Source organism: Oncorhynchus clarkii, chromosome 6 (genome assembly GCF_045791955.1).
Source record: "Oncorhynchus clarkii lewisi isolate Uvic-CL-2024 chromosome 6, UVic_Ocla_1.0, whole genome shotgun sequence".
In the NCBI taxonomy this organism is placed as follows: Eukaryota; Metazoa; Chordata; class Actinopteri; order Salmoniformes; family Salmonidae; genus Oncorhynchus; species Oncorhynchus clarkii.
Window position 1 is genome coordinate 63,081,594 of NC_092152.1, and position 20,736 is coordinate 63,102,329.

The 20,736-nt window shown below is 41.5% G+C and overlaps 2 protein-coding genes across 5 annotated transcripts in view; one reads left to right on the forward strand and one right to left on the reverse strand.

Annotated features, from left to right (window-relative positions):
* The window catches only part of LOC139411411 (CD276 antigen-like), an 81,864-nt gene extending 69,292 nt beyond the window's left edge, over nt 1–12,572 (reverse strand). The window contains exons 1-2 of the mRNA XM_071157740.1: nt 12,356–12,572; nt 462–557 (exon numbers count right to left, since the gene is read on the reverse strand). Of these exons, the coding sequence (XP_071013841.1) occupies nt 462–507 (46 nt within the window). The 5' untranslated portion in view covers nt 508–557; nt 12,356–12,572. The remainder of the gene's footprint in view (nt 1–461; nt 558–12,355) is intronic.
* Nucleotides 12,573–14,541: 1,969 nt separating this feature from the next.
* LOC139411412 (ubiquitin-like protein 7) lies at nt 14,542–19,630 on the forward strand. 4 transcript variants are annotated; one of them, XM_071157741.1, is made up of 11 exons: nt 14,542–14,600; nt 14,921–15,101; nt 15,208–15,327; nt 15,456–15,538; nt 17,268–17,352; nt 17,448–17,505; nt 17,626–17,759; nt 18,008–18,057; nt 18,140–18,316; nt 18,428–18,550; nt 18,843–19,630. In XM_071157741.1, exons 2-11 carry the CDS (start codon nt 14,930–14,932, stop codon nt 18,981–18,983), a joined length of 1,143 nt encoding a protein of 380 aa, XP_071013842.1. In that variant the 5' UTR covers nt 14,542–14,600; nt 14,921–14,929; the 3' UTR covers nt 18,984–19,630. The 4 variants fall into 4 exon arrangements, with proteins under 4 accessions (XP_071013842.1, XP_071013844.1, XP_071013843.1 ...); XM_071157743.1 differs by having other exon boundaries at nt 18,431–18,550; XM_071157742.1 differs by having other exon boundaries at nt 14,555–14,600; nt 14,900–15,101.
* Nucleotides 19,631–20,736: the final 1,106 nt, after the last annotated feature.

The window sequence follows — 20,736 nt, forward strand, 5'->3', positions numbered from 1 at the left end:
CAACAACCCTGCTGCCTAGTGCCCAGGCTACACCAACCACAACTCCCCCTTCTTACTGGAACATGAGAGGCTGACTCCCCCACCACACTCTCTGACTCACTGGAGAAAAACTACACTCGTTGCAAGTCTCTTCTCAGGCAGGACCTCACCCTACTAACTACCCCAGGGCTTCATTATAGCTCTGGCTAGAAAAGGACAAACCCAACCAATGTTCCTGTCCGTTAAGTCACAACGTTCTCAATGTTCCCATTCTGTAAGGTTTTCATTGTCTTCATTTTTTTTTGCACTGTTAAGGATATTCATTTGAGCTGTTGTTTTGTCTTCCTTGTCATTTATTTGAAGGGAATGACTAAAACCCCTGTTGAGCATATTGTTTAGATGGCGGTAGAATTACACTTGGTGGTAGCTTTGATCTCTGGGTAATGGTGAGCTGTGGAGGGGGACAGGGGGACACCACCCACCGAGAGCTTGCACAGCAAGCAGAGTGGGCAGCAGGAGGGACAGCATGGTCTTCCTGAGGGTCTCGGCAGCACGGGTCAGCCTCGTCAGACACAGCACTGTGGAAACAAACACAGAGGCATGATCCGATTCACTCTGGCCCAATTCATTTAAATATTACATTTCAGACAAGAAATCATCAAAAGAAAGACAGGGGAGTGCAAACAGCTACCGCTCATGTCAACTAAATCAAATGTCAACATTAAACCAGCGGTTGTGCTGTGGGAAATCCTGCAAGAGAGAGGGAAAGAGAGAGAGAGAGACAGAGAGAGAAAGATAAATAAAAGAGAGTGGGGAGAGTGAGGGAGAGAGAGAAAGGCAGAGAGAGAGAGAGAGAAAGAGAGAGAGAGATAGATTGTGACCTGTTGCCACAAGAAAAGTGCAACCATTGAAGAACAAATACCATTGTAAATACAACCCATATTTATTTTCTCCTTTGTACTTGAACTATTTGCACATAATATGACATTTGAAATGTGTTTATTATTTTCGAACTTTTGTGAGTGTAATGTTGGCAATGTTAACATCTGTTTCCCATGCCAATAAAGCCCTTAAATTGAAATTGAATTGATAGAGAGGGACAGATAGGGAGAGAGATAGGGAAGAGCGAGAGAGAGAGAGAGAGAGAGAGAGAGAGAGTAAGAGAGCAGTACACAGTACTAGGCATTTCTTTCAGGTCATTAGAGCTGAGTGAAGGGAACTTCCATTCTGACAGGAAACAGCCAAGTTATTCGTCTAGTGGCTTCAGGACGCCCACCAGTGGGAAAGCATTAGAACTCTACTGACTCCTACCACACAAAACTGTCTCCTGTCTTCCACCACTCTATTAGTGGGAGACGGCAGAGACACTGTGTGTGTGTGTGTGTGTGTGTGTGTGTGTGTGTGTGTGTGTGTGTGTGTGTGTGTCAGGGTTTCCGTTAGCCAGTAATAGCTGGCTTTTGGCCTTAAAAAAATAGAAAAGCCGAAAAAAAAAATATTTTTTATTTCTTCATCTTTGAAATGCAAGAGAAAGGCCATCATATAATATTGCAGTTTAGGAGCAATTTAGATTTTGTCCACTAGATGGCAGACGTGTGTGTGCAAAGTTTTAGAATGATCCAGTGAAGCATTGCAATACTAGACAATATTTTGTTTCAATTCCGCCAAATTGGTCAATTGATGATATGGTAATACAACCTTTAAGTTTACACACTCCCAGGAATGTCATACATGATGGAGCATTAGCTTATACAGTTCACTAACTTTCACACATCTAGATGGCCGGGCAGAGTGGGTATATTTAGTATTTGCTATTTTATTAGGAACCCCATTAGCTGTTGCTAAAGCAGCAGCTACTCTTCCTGGAGCCAGAGACAGCAGAGGTTCAAACTGTAGAACCCAGTTCCTACATTTGAATATAAAACTTGATTTTATCAAACAAAACTACACTACATTTTATCTCTGGGACCCTATGGATGAAAAATCAGAGCAAGATTACTGAATGTAAGTACATTATTTACCTTCAGAGGTGAATGTATATCAAAATAGTTGCCGTGATAAAAGTTTGTTGTTATTGTGCACTTTCCTCAAACAATAGCATGGTCTTTTATCACTGTAATAGCTACTGTAAATTGGACAGTGCAGTTAGTTGTTACTTACAACGTCATGCTAATCACATTAGCGCACGTTAGCTCAACCGTCCCGGTATAGGGACACCCGTAGTTAACATTCTGTTTTTGGACAATCATTTCTTCCTCCAGTTTAGATGGACGTCATAGTCTATTTGTGTCTCTGATTCTCATAGGCCAATTTTATGGACAACGTCACTTTTATTGATATGTTTGTCGGTGTCAGCAGAGTAGGCTACCCTGTAATTTGTCGTATTAAAAAAGATTCTGCTAATGTCTCCAGTCATATACATTAAAGTGTAGAAGAAATGCATTAAAAAAAAACGTTTTCACAACGGAAACCCTGGATTGTGTGTGTGTGTGTGTGTGCACTAACAATGACCCACATAAAATTGGGTAAGGAAAATGAGAAAAAACACTATAAAATGACAGCAGGGGCACAACAATCATGTGAATATAAACGTTTGGGGATACTGTACATAGACGGGACAGGTGGACACTGACCAACTAGTGAAATACTCCCATAAAGCCCCTGAAAGTACATGCAATATTAAAATGAAATACTACAACTATCCAGTATACTATAATAGCACAGACCTCACAGACTGGACAATACTGATTATGATTAAAAGGATACTGTCTACAAAAATTGAATTATGTGTATAGTTATTCTATTGCATATTGTTCCAGGTAAACAGAGATCTGTTTCCGCTCTGTTATTTAACTCCTCATTTCCCTTTGGCATATAGTATATCCTGTACTGTATTCTCCCTCAACACTCATGCCCTCTCCTGCCCGCTATTCTATCTACCTCCCTTCCTGAATCCTGACACAGCTAGCATACCCTGCTGACAATCCCCAGAGAGAGAGAGAGAGAGGCTGTGAGGGGAGAATAAGGACTATAAGGGGTAATGCCAACTGGGTTCAACATGACGGCATGGTATCAGGTGGCTTGTGGGTAGGCAGGCTACAACATAAGCAGACAGCACAAAAGGGAATGGTACACTAAGAGGTATGGTTAATGCAGCCTTCACCTATGGTGACCAGATTTGTCTGTCCACAAAGATGAAAAGTAGAAGCCTCTGACACTCACTTCGGTTTGTACTGCTATTAACAACGTTACTGAGATAGAACAAAACGAATCCCCACCAAATACTCCATCATAACCAATGTAAACATAGCCTACCTCTTACAGTTAGAGAGCTAAATGCATTTGTAATAAATTAATTACAAACAGTTTCCAACTATCCAGGTTTGTGCATTGCCAAATGTTCCGATTCACATCAACAGTGCTATGGTCACCAGCTTAATTCCTTGGCTTAGATGAAAACCTATGATTAAAGACTTTCCATGAAGTCTCCAGATGAGCTCAGCAGAAAGAAAGGATGTGGGAAGCAAGGTAACTTCCACACAAAGCTACTTCCATAATAGGACTGTTCCCTGGACCCTGGCTGTCTGTCAGTCTCTCTCTGGTCTGGACAGCTGTCCAGCAGGCAGCAGCAGCCAGCCCATAATTAATTTAGCACACTAGGACTAGGGAGCTCACCATCTAGAAATATTTGTCCTGTATGTGTCATAACATACACTCATGGCATGCATAGAAAACATTACAACAAACAGATGACATACCTAAGAGCTTTTCATAGTCACAAGTCAGATTTCCTGACACATTGTTCAGTTCCTGTATAATTCAGCCCATATGAACTCAGACATTCTTGAGTATGACTGGTACACAGTGTGAAAGACACTGTCTGTCGAGGCTGTCTGGTATTCCCATTTTTTGTATTGAATTACTCAACGTTATTTCCTTTCCCCTTGTCTACCTTCTACACCAGGACTGGTAAATTCCCCTTTTTCCTCACTCCCTGCACTACCCAGCTTATTTTGGCCAGCTTAATGTCAGAGGTCAGACAGATCAAACTAATTTGACCACACCTGCAGCATGAGACATGCATAAGGCAGGAATTATTTCAGCACACTAACGAGTGCAATAAATCTGTACTCTATCTTCACTCAGCAGATCCATTTACATTTGTTGTGGATATATAGGTTGTGGTATCACATACACAAATGGTATTACCTAAACTTAAGGTGTTTGCTGGAAAAGTCTGATATTGCTCATACTTTTCCCTCCATTTTAAGTATCAAGTATTTCTCTTGTCTTTCCCCAACGTCAGTTATCATTTCCTCTGTAGCCAGCTTAGTATCAAATATTATCGTATCTCTCCAGGATGCTGTACCTGCCAAGAAAGCCCAGCTGCTCTGCTCTGACAGTCATATGATAGACATCATCAGACCAGTGGTTCTGAAGCCCAGTCCTCTAACGCAGCATTGAACCACTGGTCTGATGATAACTCTATCCTCAAGGAGAAATGAAAAGCAAAGCCTTATATAGAAGTTTAGACATTGCGATATGAGTAAAGAAATTATAATTGCATTGTAACCCTCTGTAAAACAACAATGACATTACATCGGCTTGGTGAATGAACTTTTATTTGATAAAACCGATTCGAAGTGGGGAGAAAGTGACAAAGTAAAAGTACAAATTGTTGCTACAGGGAAATGAATGATAGGGTAGGTACAGTATGTCCTTGTTTGGGAGTCACTGAAAGTCCTAGACATCCAGGCAGATTGTGTCATTCTTGGTGGTGTTTACCTGTCATATTCTAGAACAGGGGTTCCCAAACCTTTTCACTCAGGCAGACCCCCCTTCCAGAATGTGGGAACACCCCTATTTGATCTGGACATTTCTAACAAGTTATAAATAGCTCTCTAAGGTCTGCAATGACTGACATGACAAGAGGAAAACTGATGATGCACTACCCAATTTCGAAATTGCACCTTGTATTTTCTACTATTAAAACAATCAGGAATAAGTTGAAAGCCGGACTAAGTTCATTAAACGCTCCACAGTTAAAGAACCTCTGTTCTAGAAGACCTTATCATATTTTATAATCCCCCAGGTTGTTTGCCCTATGTTGCCCTGGGCCTGAACCTTTTCCCCCCCTCCCATCTCTGTGATGGGGTAATGCTGCTGTGTGTTCCAAGTTCCAACCACAACGGTCCCAACAAATAGGAGACCACCCACTGGGCACAGATGTCAAATCAAATCAAATTTGATCAGTCACATGCTCCAAATACAACAGGTGTAGTAGACCTTACAGTGAGCCCCTAACCAACAATGCAGTTAAAAAAAAATACTGATAAAAGTAACAAGTAATTAAAGAGCAGCAGTAAAAGAACAATAGCGAGACTATATAGAGGGGGGCACCGATACAGAGTCAATGTGCGGGGGCACCAGTTAGTTGAGGTAGTATGTACATGTAGGTAGTAGAGATGAAACGGTATGAACATTTCATTTCACGATTATAGTGACCAAAATTATCACGGTTATCAGTATTATCCAGGTGTTGTTAAAATGTGCTGGAAATTGTCAAAAAGTACTGATGCACACACTGAAATCAAGTTTTATACTGAAATCCAACAAACAACAAATAAAATTATTAGCACTATGCACTTTTTGTGTGCATAAACATTAAAATAATAGCATAAACATTAAAGATGGCACCATGTGGCCATGGGAGGTAAAAGTTTCCCTAGTGCAGCTTTAAATGAATACAACCTTAAGTAAGCAAATCAAATAAACAAACAGCACGGCAACCTTCCTCAGCCGCAGAAAGCCAGGCCTCTCAACAATTTGAAATGGCATCATGTCCTTTGCGATGTAATATGAAAGGGTTGCAGTGAGGTCTTGAGCATTTTTTGATGTGGGCGCATAAATGCTGCCTTTTTAAATGCTTGATCGAGTGTGTCACAACTGTAGATGAGGAGCGACCAGTAGCATCACTGGGTTTGCCTGCTGCACGCCCACTCTGTAAACAAGGGAATAGCAAATGTATTATTATTATTATTATTATTATTAGTGTTGTTACATTATAATTATAATTATTCACTTACACACACACAGTCTATCTTCTGTGTTGCATTGAGTATATGCAATGACCCCATGCATAAATACAAATGAGTCTTAAGAAGGCAGTGATAGTAATTGCAACGAGCCCAACAATTGACATTAATAGAGGAGTCTTGAATAGGAGTCTATAGTGTTTCTCCTGTTGGAACACTTTAAACACCATGTCGACGTCTACCGGATTTGAATTGAACATAATATTTAGCTAGGGTGACTAAACTACATAACGTGGTATTGTGTGCTCTGGGCGAAGAGTCCGCAGACTCACAACGCATACATCAGCAGAATAACGTGCAGTGTTTTTACAAGAGTAGGTAACACTGAAAGCTTCAGTTTACATTATTGACAAGCTATTAGCAAGTTAAACAGACAAACCATGACATTTTCCCCCATTCCAAAGTCCCCACATCATGCATTGAGCTAAAAGTGAACTTACCTTGCATTCACTATAAAGTAGTGCGTGGTGGTCACGAAGCTGACTCAAGAGATTTGAAGTGTTGCCCACTTTCGCAGTGATTTTTTTTTGCATGTTCTGCAGACAGGGTGACCATCTTCAATTAAGTTTCCCTCAGCACTCTTGTAAAACCCAAAATACGACCACACTTCCGATTTGGTCCTCTTAGAAGGCTGAAAAAACTCCCGAGCACTGTCAATGCCCTCTGTTGTGTTTTCACAGTAATACGGTAATACTAATCGCTGGGAATTTGACTGTGGTTTATCGTGAAACCGGTAACCGTTTCATCCCTAGTAGGTAGAGTTATTAAAGTGACTATGCATAGATGACAACAGAGTAGCAGTGGTGTAAAGAGGGAGATGCATATAGTCTAGGTAATTGACTAAATGTTCAGGAGTCTTATGGCTTGGGGGTAGAAGCTGTTTAGAAGCCTCTTGGACCTAGACCTGGAGCTCCGTTACCACTTGCCGTGCGGTAGCAGAGAGAACAGTCTATGAATAGGGTGGCTGGAGTCTTTGACACATTTTAGGGCCTTCCTCTGGTCCTGGATGGTAGGAAGCTTGGCCCCAGTGATGTACTGGGCCACTCACACTACCCTTTGTTGTGCCTTGCGGTCGGAAGACGAGCAGTTGCCATACCAGGCAGTGATGCAACCAGGATGCTCTCGATGGTGCAGCTATAGAACCTTTTGAGGATCTCAGGACCCATGGCAAATCTTTTTAGTTTCCTGGGGGGGGTAAGGATTTGTTGTGCCCTCTTCACGACTGTCTTGGTGTTTTTGGACCATTCTAGTTTGTTGGTGATGTGGACACCAAGGAACTTGAAGCTCTCAACCTGCTCCACTACAGCCCTGTCGATGAGAATGGGGGCGTGCTCGGTCCTCCTTTTCCTGTAGTCCACAATCATTTCCTTAGTCTTGGTTAAATTGAGGGATAGGTTGTTATTCTGGCACCACACGGCCAGGTCTCTGACCTCTTCCCTATAGGCTGTCTCATTGTTGTCTGTGATCAGGCCTACCTTGTGTTGTCTGCAAACTTAATGGAGTCGTGCCTGGCCATGCAGTCGTGGGTGAATAGGGAGTACAGGAGGGGCCTGAGCACGCACCCCTGTGGAGCTCCAGTGTTGAGGATCAGTGTGGCAGATGTGTTGCGACCTACCCTCAGCACCTGGGGGCGGCCCATCAGGAAGTCCAGGATCAAATTGCAGAGGGAGGTGTTTAGTCCCAGGGTCCTTAACTTAGTGATGAGCTTTGAGGGTACTATGGTGTTGAACGCTGAGCTGTAGTCAATGAATAGCATTCTCTCATAAGTGTTCGTTTTGTCCAGGTGGGAAAGTGCAGTGTGTAGTGCAATAGAGATTGCGTCATCTGTGGATCTGTTTGGGCGGTATGCAAATTGGAGTGGGTCTAGGGTTTCTGGGATAATGGTGTTGATGTGAGCCATTACCAACCTTTCAACGCACTTTATGGCTACGGACGTGAGTACTATGGGTCTGTAGTCATTTAGGCAGGTTGCCTTTGTGTTCTTGGGCACAGGGATTATAGTGGTCTGCTTGAAACATGTTGGTCTTACAGACTCAATCAGGGACATCTTGAAAATGGCAGTGAAGACACCTGCCAGTTGGTCAGCACATGCCCGGAGCACACGCCATGGTAATCCGTCTGGCCCCGCAGCCTTGTGTATGTTGACCTGTTTAAAGGTCTTACTCACGTCGGCTACGGAGAGCGTGATCACACAGTCGTCCGGAACAGCTGATGCTCTCGTGCATACTTCAGTGTTGCTTGTCTCGAAGCGAACATAGAAGTGATCTAGCTCGTCTGGTAGGCACGTGTCACTGGGCAGCTCGCAGCTGTGCTTCCCTTTGTAGTCTGTAATAGTTTGCAAGCCCTGCCACATAAGACGAGCGTCGGAGTCGGTGTCGTATGATTCAATCTTAGCCCTGTATTGACGCTTTGTCTGTTTGATGGTTCGTCGCAAGGCATAGCAGGATTTCTTGTAAGCTTCCGGGTTAGAGTCCCGTACCTTGAAAGCAGCAGCTCTACCCTTTAACTCAGTGTGAATGTTTCCTGTAATCCATGACTTCTGGTTGGGGTATGTACATACAGTCACTCGATGCACTTATTGATAAAGCCAGTGACTGGTGTACTCCTCAATGCCATCGGAAGAATCCCAGAACATGTTCCAGTCTGTGGTAGCAAAACAGTCCTGTAGTTTAGCATCTGCTTCATCTGACCACTTTTTTATAGCCACTGGTGCTTCCTGCTTTAATTTTTGGTTGTTAGCAGGAATCAGGAGGATAGAGTTTTGGTCGGATTTACCAAATGGAGGCCGAGGGAGAGCTTTGTACGCGTCTCTGTGTGGGGGGTACAGGTGATCTAGATTTTTTTTCCCTCTGGTTGCACATTTAATATGTTGATTGAAATCTGGTAGAACTGATTTAAGTTTACCTTAATTAAAGTGTCTGGCCACTACGAGCGCCGCCTCTGGGTGAGTGGTTTTCTGTTTGCTTATTTCCTTATACAGCTGACTGAGTGCGGTCTTAGTGCCAGCATCTGTCTTTGGTGGTAAATAAACAGCCACGAAAAGTATAGCTGTAAACTCTCTAGGCAAGTAGTGTGGCCTGCAATTTATCACAATATACTCTACTTCAGGCGAGCAAAATCTAGAGACTTCCTTAGATTTCGTGCACCAGCTGTTGTTTACAAATATGCACAGACCGCCCCCCTCGTCTGCTATTCTGTCTTGCCGGTGCAGCATATATCCCACTAGCTGAATATCCATGTTGTCATTCAGCCACAATTCCGTGAAACATATGATATTACAGTTTTTGATGTCCTGTTGGTAGGATATTTGTGATCGTACCCCGTCTAATTTATTGCCCAATGATTGCACGTTGGCGAGTAGTATTTACGGTAACGGCAGCTTTCCCAGTCGCCTTCTCTAGGTCCTCTGTCCTCTGTACCTGCATCGCTTTCTCTTGCAAATAACGGGGATGTCAGTCCTGTGGTGTGTTTGGAGAAAATCTTGTGCGTCGTCTCTGTTGTAGAAAAAATCTTTGTCTAATCCGAGGTGAGTGATCGCTGTCCTGAAATCCAGAAGCTCTTTTTTGCCGTAAGATACGGTTGCAGAAACATTATGTACAAAATAAGTTACAAATAACGCGTAAAAAAACCCACATATAATAGCACAATTGGTTGGGCGCCCGTAAAACTGCTGCCATTTCTTCTGGCGCCAGTTTCAAGCTTTACAGTCCATAATTACGTTTGGAGCAGTGGGTGCTCCTCAGAGGAGGAAGGGGAGGTCCATCCTACTCAGTGAATTTCAGATAAATAAAATAGTGAAACATTAAAAAGTTATTATTTTTTAGATACAACTATACTAAATATATTCAAGTTACCAAATTACTGATGAAAAACACAATGAAGGTCTACAATAGCCTCATAAGCACTCTCAGGGGTAGCACCACGGTGTAGCCGTAGGACAGCTATTTCCTCCTACTCTGGGTACATTGACTTCAGTACAAAACCTAGGAGGCTTAAGGTTCTCACCACCTTCTATAGACTTACAGGACAGAGTAGAGGTCGGAAATCTGTATTTTTGGACACCGATTTGGCCGATATTTTTTATTTTTTTACACCTTTATTTAACTTGGCAAGTCAGTTAAGAACACATTCTTATTTTCAATGACGGACTAGGAACAGTGGGTTAACTGCCTGTTCAGGGGCAAAACGACAGATTTTAACCTTGTCAGCTCCGGGATTCAATCATGCAATCTTACAGTTAACTAGTCCAACTCTCTAACTACCTGCCTCTCATTGCACTCCACGAGGAGCCTGCCTGTTACACGAATGCAGTAAGGAGCCAAGGTAAGTTGCTAGCTAGCATTAAACTTATCTTATAATCAATCAATCAATCATAATCACTAGTTAACAACACATGGATGATGATATTACTAGTTTATCTAGCTTATCCTGCATTGCATATAATCGATGCAATGCAGGGGGATGATTTAACAAAAGTGCATTTGTGAAAAAAGCACAATCGTTGCATGACTGTACCTAACCATAAACACCATTGCCTTTCTCAAAATCAATACACAGAAGAATATATTTTTTAACCTGCATATTTAGCTAAAAGAAATCCAGTTTGCAGGCAATATTCGCCAGGTGAAATTGTGTCACTTCTCTTGCAGAGTCACGCAGAGTCAGGGTATATGCAACAGTTTGGGCAGCCTGGCTCATTGCGAACTAATTTGCCAGAATATTACGTAATTATGACATAACATTGAAAGTTGTGCAATGTAACAGGAATATTTAGACTTATGGATGCCAACCGTTAGATAAAATACCAAACAGTTCCGTATTTCACTGAAATAATAAACGTTTTGTTTTCTAAATGAGAGTTTCATGCATTATTGCATTATTTAAACCAAATTGAACATGTTTCATTATTTATTTGAGGCTAAATTGATTTTTATTGATGTATTATATTAAGTTAAAATAAGTGTTCATTCAGTATTGTTGTAATTGTCATTATTACAAATAAATAAATAAAAATTGTCCGATTAATCGGAATCGGCTTTTTTTGGTCCTCCAATAATCGGTATCGGAATCAGCGTTGAAAAATCATAATCGGTCGACCTCTAGTACACAGTTATTATGACAACTTGCGGAGAATGTCCTTCAACCTATCAGAGCTCTTGCAGCATGAACTGACCTGTTGTCCACTCAATCAAAGAATCAGAAAATGAATCTAGTACTGAAATCATAAGGTACCGCTAGCTAGCAGTGCAGTGAAAAAAATGTGGTGAGTAGTTGACTCAAAGAGAGCAATAAAGACAATAGTTGAACAGTTTTGACCAAATTAATTTCTTAAAAAATTAAGAAAGAGCATCAGAGAGAGATACCTATATTTCGTTGTATTTTTTCACCTGCACTTTCACTTACTTAGCTAGCTAATACAGCTAGCTAGTTTAGCCTACTCAAACACCCGGCTCTAACAGAGCAATGGTATTTATGTTACCTAGCTAGCTATGGCTATCCAACACTGGAACTCTTCCAAGTCAAGGTATGCTTTCGGTTTTGCGGGTTTACTAGTAGCTATGTTGACTATGACGTTAGCTAATATGGTGACAACGAAGTAGGCTGTGTGTAGCGGTTAGCGGTTATGGTTTGGCTTGGAAAGGTTTTATTGCCTGGTCACAGACAGCTGTTGTGTTGTGCACGGAAGTCCACAAGCAAAGGGAAAAGATGAGAGGAGGAGAGTGGGTAGATGCGAGAAGGAATTATACAATGAGCAAAGTAATGATGCTGTTTGTATGTGGCTGCTATGAAAGTGAACTGTGTGTGTGGGTGATGAGAGGTGTACTCATTCCGCCAATTAAGTTGAAAAACATTTCTTAAACGGAAGCAAGTTGAACGAAATGGGGATAAATCTACCTGAATTTGTCTGTTTCATTTAAGAAGAGATGCTTTGGTAAGTGCTTTGGTAAAATGTGATATACAAAACCGCCATTGGGACATTAACTTACTGAGACTTAAATCAAAGTTACTTAACAGTGTATTAATTGTTAATGAGTTTCTTAAACGAGTCTATTGTCTTTTGTTCGAATAAGATACAGTAGTAGTCATATATCCAATCATGCGGCGTTTCTGCTTCATTCACTCCAGCTGTTGCTTACATCTATCTGCAAGCACAACGAAATGTTCGTGGCTCATTCTCAAAATCAACAGAAAATCGAAACGAGGCGTTATTACATGGTTACTACACCACGTTTCACTTAATTTTCTCTGACTAATGTAAATAAAAAAATTGTGTGAAAACTTACCATGTTAGGGGAACGCAACTTATGAATCACCAACCATCCAGCGGCAGTGATTTGTTCGACAAAATAAGCGCTAATAGTGTTCCCTTAAACCTTTTTGACTTGACAAAGTAATAGTTCGGCTACAGGAATTGAAAAACCTTACATTCAGCAGGATTCATTCGATTCTAAAAAACCACTCCCATACGGTGCTTTGTCCAGTATGATGTCACGCGTACGACAAAAGTGTTTGCCCCCCGACCCCCACCACGGGTAATGTTAACCCTTTATTTAAATGTTGTATTATTTAACCTTTATTTAACCCTTTAAGTTGAAGGCAAGCATACAGTATATTAAACACCTGTGGTGCTCGTCAATTTTCGTATTCTATAATATTTTGTACATCTCAAATTCTTCATACACAACTATATCGTTTTGAATATACTAAGGCTAATAATAATACGTGTGATACCTTGATTACACATTTTTGTCTGGTGAAGGGTCATATGCTTTGATGAAAATAAACTGGATAGGCAATAGTGTTGTATGAACTAGATGCCATTGTTGAACTGGACGTTTGCAATAAATGTCACTACAACAAAGAGAGCTGGTTTTACACTGCAAGAATATTCACTCTTTGTCCCAGACATGAAGGCTGGATAGCTGTGTTGGAAAGAACATCCTGAGCCAATGCATTCAGCAGGAAAAGTAATCTGGGTATTTTGAGACATTAAGGTTTCCTGTTTTTCTCCTCAACAGCTCCTCTGTTATTATTACGTTTTGATACTCCAAGAACACATTAGACACTATCACTTCAAAGGATGTTATTTCGCTACACCCGCAATAACATCTGCTAAATATGTGTATGTGACCAATAAAATTTGATATGATTTGATTTTGATTTGATGGGCTCTGCTGATCTCAGCTGTTTGAGAAATGATGCTGGATGCAAATAATGAACCCTTCTGCACCTAAATGAATAACACAATCTTACATCTGAATCCTGTCTGACTCCTGATGCTTCACACCTTCCTGACAAGACCTTACAAATTGTTACTTTCGTTTTCAATATCACATTTAATTGTTATTTCCTAACAACAACAAGGAACATTTTTATTTCAAATTATGTTTTGATAAAAGCCTAAAAATCATTCAGTTTTTTTGTTTAATCTTGGGGGCAAAATGACTCCAGCTGGTAATAATCATGTAAAATATGTTGGAAGTTTGAGGGTTGAAATAATTTGATAATGGCATAGAAAAGTTGGAAAGTTTGGAAGTAGGATTTGCGGCCCAATAACGGACCTAATGTGCAACAAGGGGTGTGGAGGGTCTTGAAATTGCTGTAGAAAATGTATAGTAAGTTAGAATTGCTACATCTACATTGCAGTTGTTGCATTTTGCTTCAGAAAGGACCGTGATAGCAGATAAATTATACATTCGCCATCAGATTTGCCACCAATGCTCCTTATGGGACACATCACTGCACTCTATACTCCACTGTAATCTGGTCATCTCTGTGTACCTGTCACAAGACACACTGTTTGATGCTTATTTATACAAATCCTCTTAGGCCTCACTCCCCCATATCTGAGATATCTGCTGTAGCCTTCATCCTCCACACACAACACCCGTTCTGCCAGTCACATTCTGTTAAAGGTTCCCAAAGCACACACATCCCTGGGTCGCTCTGCAACAAACAAGCTGCAACAACAAACGAGCTGCGACAAACACTCAAACTAGGCGGTTTTATCTCAATCTCTTCATTCAATCATGGTCAGTTGACAGCTGTGGCTGCTTTGTATGATGTATTGTTATCTCTACCTTCTTGCCCTTTGTGCTATTGTCTCTTCCCAATAATGTGTGTACCATGTTTTGTGCTGCTATCATGTTGGGTTGCTACCATGTTGTTGTTATGTTGTGTTGCTACCATGCTGTGTTGTCATGTGTTGCTGCCTTGCTATGTTGTTACCATAGGTCTCTCTTTATGTAGTGTTGTGTTGTCTCTCTTGTTGTGATGCGTGTTTTGTCCTATATTTATATTGTATTCATTTTTTATTTTAAATCCCAGGCCCGTCCCCGCAGGAGGTCGTCATTGTAAATAAGAATTTGTAAATAAGAATCTTAACTGACTTGCCTAGTTAAATAAAGGTTCCATAAAATAAAAAATACATTTGTTGCCATCATGTATATTCCATTACTTCCGCTTTGGTCAGCTTGATTGTGGACCACGTGAATAACACGGAAGCAGATCGTGTCAACAAAGCAAATCGTGAGTCTGCAGTACAATTTTGCAATGAGTTTCATGTAAATCCATTCGTGGATTTCATACGTTTTAGTGGATGCCATACGAACGTTATTTTTAAAAACTTAATCCAAACGGTCTTTACTTGCTAAAAATGTTCATGCCTAATGTTAGTGGCATTATAGAAGCGATAGCTAGCTTGCTAGCTTAATGGCTAATAGCTAACGTTAGCTGTGCATATCAGAAGATTAGACATTACTTATCCAAACTTTAGCTAGTTTTAGATTCGTGAATGTGGTGCTGACTTCACTATGTTACCAATGTAGATTGTCGTTGTTCCTGTCTAGCAACAACTCATGATGTCGGAGTGGCACCTGTCATTGAAGCTGGTGGATCAGCCCAAATCCACCTTCCACTTCCCTGAGACGATGCCTGGAGACGTGTCTCCCGGCGGGTACCGAGTCTCTACTCTGAAACAGCTCGTTGCAGCACAGCTTCCTGATTCCCTACCGGACCCCGAACTCATAGGTTTGCATTGCATAAGTGAACAACTCACATGTCAACTAACTTAGCTAACTTCTGTTCTGTATTTATGATTTGTGTCTAAAAGTGTTTTATTTATTTAATATGTCAGAGCTGGTACACTGTGGTCGCAAGTTGAAGGACGACCTGACTTTAGACTCCTGTGGGATCCAGCCTGGATCCACCCTGCACATCCTCAAAAGGACCTGGCCTGAACCAGAAATCAATCCAGGTGGGTTTTGGCAGACTAACTCTAACCCTCTTAGAAGCGCCATGTCACTAGACATTTTCATGTATAAGGTTACTTCTATAAAGAACCATAGTCATTTATCTATCCTGTCTTTCTCCCTTTGTCTGTAGAGCCAGTGAACAGGACGACTGCAGCCAGGGAGTTCCGTGTGCTGCAGGCAGCCCTCCACTCCAACTCCACCTATAGAGACTCGGTAATAACATTGTTATGGTGTTGCGAATGAAAATGTTGGGTCCAAAACGATTGACAACCTTGATAAAGATGAGCAATAATGAATTTATAAAATACACTGAACAAAAATATAAACACAACATGTAAAGTGTTGGTTTCATGAGCTGAAATAAAAGATCCCAGAAATGTTCCATATGCACAAAAAGCTTATTCCTCAAATGTTGTGAACAAATTTGTTTACATCCCTGTTAGTGAGCATTTCTCCTTTGCCAAGATAATCCATCCACCTGACAGGTGTGGCATGGCAAGAAGCTGATTAAACAGCAAGATCATTACACAGGTGCACCTTGTGCTGGGGACAATAAATGGCCACTCTAAAATGTGCAGTTGTCACACAACCCAATCCGACATAATGCTCTGCCCCATGTCGCAAGGATCTGTACACAATTCCTGAAAGCTGAAAATGTCCCAGTTCTTTCATGGCCTGCATACTCACCTTGCATACTCACCAGACATGTCACCCATTGAGCGTGTTTGGGATACTCTCGATCGACGTGTAAGACAGTGTGTTCCAGTTCCCGCCAATATCCAGCAACTTCGCACAATCATTGAAGAGGAGTGAGACAACATTCCACAAGCCACAATCAACAACCTGATCAACTCTGTGTTATGCTGCATGAGGCAAATGGTGGTTACAACAGATAGTGACTGGTTTTCTGAGCCAAGCCCCTACCTTTTTTTAAGATATCTGTGACCAACAGATGCATATCTGTATTCCCAGTCATATGAAATCCATAAACTCATTAGGCTCTGATCTATTTCAATTGACTAATGTCCTTATATGAACTGTAACTCAGTAAAATATTTGAAATTGTTGAGTGTTGGGTTTATATTTTTGTTCAGTATAAATAATTAAAATACTGAGCTATATTTTATGCTCAAAAGAATGGGAAAGTTATTATTTTATACAAATACAATTGGTCAGAGAAAGATAGTTTGTTGAATTAGTAATACTTTTTTTCTCAAAAGGTAGTGTTCAAAATTATTGACACCCCTAAAAATTTTTATAAATAAAGTAGTCAAAGGTGTAGTATTTGGTCCCATATTCCTAGCTCGCAATGACTATATCAAGCTTGTGACTATACACACGTGTTTAATGCATTTGCAGTTTGTTTTGGTTGTGTTTTAGAGTATTTTGTGCCCATTTGCAATGAATGGTAAATAATGTATTGTGTCATTATGGAGTCACTTTTTTATTGTAAATAAGAATAGAATATGTTTCTAAACACCTCTACATTAATGTGGATTATACCATGATTACCGATAATCCTGAATGAATTGTGAATAGTTATGAGTGAGAAAGTTACACAGGGTCAAAGATCATACCCCCAGGACATGCTAACCTTCACCATTGCCAATAACAGTGGAGGTTAGCATGTCTTGGGGGTAAGATCTTTGACCCTCTGTAACTTTCTCACTCATAACTATTCACAATTCATTCAGGATTACCCGTAATCATGATGATCCGTAATCATCTCATCATTATTCATGATTGTTACTTGTTAAATAAGAATATATTTATCTAGGCAATTGTATTAGTATAAAACAATATAATTTCAGCATTTTTTATTTAGCATACAATATAGCTCAGTATTTGAATGATTTACTTTATACGGTCATTATTGCTCTTCTTCATCAAGGGTGTCAATAATTTCGGACCCCACTGTATATAACGTCATTTGCTTCCCCAGGTGTTTAAGATGCTGACTAATAAGGAGTCTCTAGATCAGATCATTGTGGCCACGCCAGGGCTGAGATCTGACCCGGTAGCGCTAGGCAAGTACTGATTAGCTCTGCCCGTTATGACATCATCCCTAACCATGTCACCAAGGAGGTTATGTCTTACAATGCTATTCTTCTGAATCTTGCAGGAGTGCTCCAAGACAAAGATCTATTTGTGCAATTCACAGACCCGAACATGCTGGATGTGTAAGTGTTTTTGTTCCATATACTGTAGAATGACTGTCATACCATGTTGTGAATGAGTAACTATACTGTGGATTTGTAACATTAGGGATAATACAAAGTATTAAATGTTTTGCCTTGCAGGTTGATCAGTTCTCACCCAGCCTTGGTCAATGCCATCATCCTGGTACTCCACTCAGTGGCTGGCAGCATGCCTGCTCAGTCCAGCGCCGGCTCCTCCCGCAACGTCTCCTCCAGCTCATACAGTGACATGCCAGGTGAGTATCACATTGGTGGACACTACAGGGTCGTGTTCAATAGGGCAGACCGTAAAAAAAAATGGTTTGCAACGGGAAACAAAAATCTCTGATCTTATTGGACAAGGTTCAGGTAGCACCTATCTGTTTCATTCTTTTTCAAAACGTTTAGTCCCTACTGAACACGACACAGTAATGGCCACATCGGTCTGTCACTCACCATCACAAAGACTGGAACATGTATGACATTCGCTTTGTCTTGTCTGCAGGAGGGTTTATGTTTGAGGGCATGTCTGATGACGATGAAGATTTCCAATCGGTGAGTCAATCTAGCTGGATTGAGATTTCAAATGTAAATATAGATGGAGTATAGCTAACACCATTGCTATGCGTGTAACTAGGGAAATCCGGCAGGCCCATCCAACCGAACCGGGGGCCCAGCAGGAATGCGGCCTGTGTCCCTTGGCCATAGTGGAGCTACAGGCCCTCGACCCATAACACAGAGTGAGCTGGCCACTGCCCTGGCCCTGGCCAGTACTCCTGAGAGCAGTGCTGTTACTCCCACTGCAGGGGCTCAGGTAAAGAATGGCCCATAATCCTCCCTCAACACATACAAACACACTCCTCTACCAGTGACACAGAGCAGACACTTTCGCTTCTAGCTGCGTGCCCTTTGTTCTGTGTTGCAGCAGGACCCCTCATCTGGAGTGCCTCCCATGCCAGCAGGGACTCCTGTCAGCAATGACCTTTTCAGCCAGGCACTGCAACAGGCTCTACAGGCCTCCAGCATGTCCGGCATGTCCTCTCTGCAGGTCAGTCTCTTCTCCTTTCCCCCTCTCCTCTACTCTCTCATTCTCTCCTTTCCCTCTCCTCTCACTGTGCTACAGGAGCCGCGAGGACAGACCAGATCCACAGGTCTCGACCTTTAAAGGACAACACTGTGGATAGAAGCTGTGCTGTTAATCATAATGCCTGGAGCAATGGCACTTGCTGCGTTTCTATTTGGTCTCTCTCTAGCTGGAGTAATGACGGCCTAAACCTCAATGTCTCTGACTGTCTGTTTGCCAGTAGTTTTAAGGCTAGCTTTGTTCTACTGTCTTATAGGGGCGTTGGCAGTCCCAGCTGCAGCAGCTGAGAGACATGGGGATCCAGGATGAGGAGCTGATGTTACGGGCGCTGCAGGCTACAGACGGGGACATCCAGTCAGCTCTGGAGCTCATCTTCGCTGGAGGTCCAGGACTCTGAGCCAAGCCAGGGCCCTGAGAGAGGAGAGTGCAGGGGGAAATGTCTCTACACAGACCCAAGCTGATGGCTCTGGTCATTCTGCCATTAGGCTGTGATATGGATACTTATATGGACACAATGCTTCAGACATGAAGACCTCATTACTACTCCTCTACCCTTTCATACACAGCCTAAATGTAACAACCTTTAAATGGCTGGCAAAACATTTCTTATTTTTGTTTTGGACTTGTAATAAAGATAAACATGTACCTTATCTACCCCTGAATCTGACTGACTCATAAAGGAGGGTTTGTGTTAGCCCCTGAAGGCCTTAATCTCATCGCGGTGTGAATACATACATAATCAAAGAGGGCTGTGTTCTACCAGAAATCTTTGTTTTGTTTTAGATACTAACATTGACTCAGATCTGCTATAAAATATGCATTGGAAGAAAGCAGTGTTGCGACTACCCCTTGAGTCTAACTGTAATTCATACAGTTGTACACTAGGTGGCAATGTATAACCACTTACCATAGTTCCTTTAAAATTCCATTCAATAGAGAAATAAGGAGTAGAAATTTGACAAATATGGCTAGCTAATGTTTGAACTGATTCTGAAACTGTTTCAGTTGGTCTGCCAGATCAATAAACACATAATACAAATACTACTATTTGACTTTTGTGGTTTTATATAATTCTAAGCTCATCCAACAGTTATAAGATTTATTAAATGTTTACCAGCTGACATTATGCAAACATTGTACTGTAGAAGGATGTTATTGTGTCTGAGCTGAACATGGTCTCTACAAGCAAATGGGTTTGCTCTTTAAATGACCAGACCCATTTTGTGAACTGGTTTGTCTCATTGTCTCCCATTGGGGTGCTGTGGAAGAAGATGACAAATTGTGTGCCCCCTCACCCTACCATTCTCAATCTTCAGTAATTGCCCTGCTTAGTTTTAGAACTGCATCTTGGTGCATGCGGCTGCTCAATCAGTGAACGGCCCTTTCATGAGCGCAGCACCCAAACAGTGCTTTGTGTCTTTCCCGTCCCAATTACCATTTTACATGCAATGCACACCTGCTGGCAATTTCCCTCTGAATATCTCCTACAGAGTTTCAAAAGTGAGGTCTCTCCCTGGACTCTTCAGAACTACTTCAAATTATGTTGAGTCTTCAATTGGTTAATACAACATTTGATTGCCTTTCAAGCTAATTTAAGTAAATAATGATGCACCATAGGAATTGATTTACTGTAGGCTTATTAGACAATATATTGGTGTTCTTTGTTTGATAGATCACGTTAAAAGCATTGCAGTAATGGTAGAGGTATTGTGATTATAAAACAGAAACCGTTTATTCTGCTGGTCGTTGCCATGTCAGACCTATCCTCTTAACTGCAGCAAGCATCACATCCTCAAACCTCCAACAATATACCGTCACAACATCCAGGGAAGTTGCCATGGAGATGCATTTATCTGATTCAGATGTGCAATGTGATTACACATCCCCATCTTCACACAATGCTGTCATTGCCCTACATTTAGGTTACAAACATTCTTTCTCTTTTTTTTCTCCACTCGGAGGACAATGCAAAGAAGATGAAACGCCTTCCTCATCTGCCCCCTGTGCTGCTGACATCAAAATGGAGGTGGAAGAAGGTGCTGTCCAGACAGATCTGTTCAGTTTGTACCTGTGGCTGTATAGTGACCTCTCTCCCCCTTCTGTCCATGCAGACAGGCTTGTGTGGGACCTAGGGACCCTAGGGACCCTGC

Excerpts from the sequence above, each read along its gene's own strand:
- LOC139411412 (XM_071157741.1), top strand. The coding sequence starts at position 14,930 with ATGATGTCGGAGTGGCACCTGTCATTGAAGCTGGTGGATCAGCCCAAA. Across the intron at positions 17,760-18,007 it reads CTCATACAGTGACATGCCAG|GAGGGTTTATGTTTGAGGGC; the intron begins GTGAGTATCACA and ends TCTTGTCTGCAG. Across the intron at positions 18,058-18,139 it reads ACGATGAAGATTTCCAATCG|GGAAATCCGGCAGGCCCATC; the intron begins GTGAGTCAATCT and ends GCGTGTAACTAG.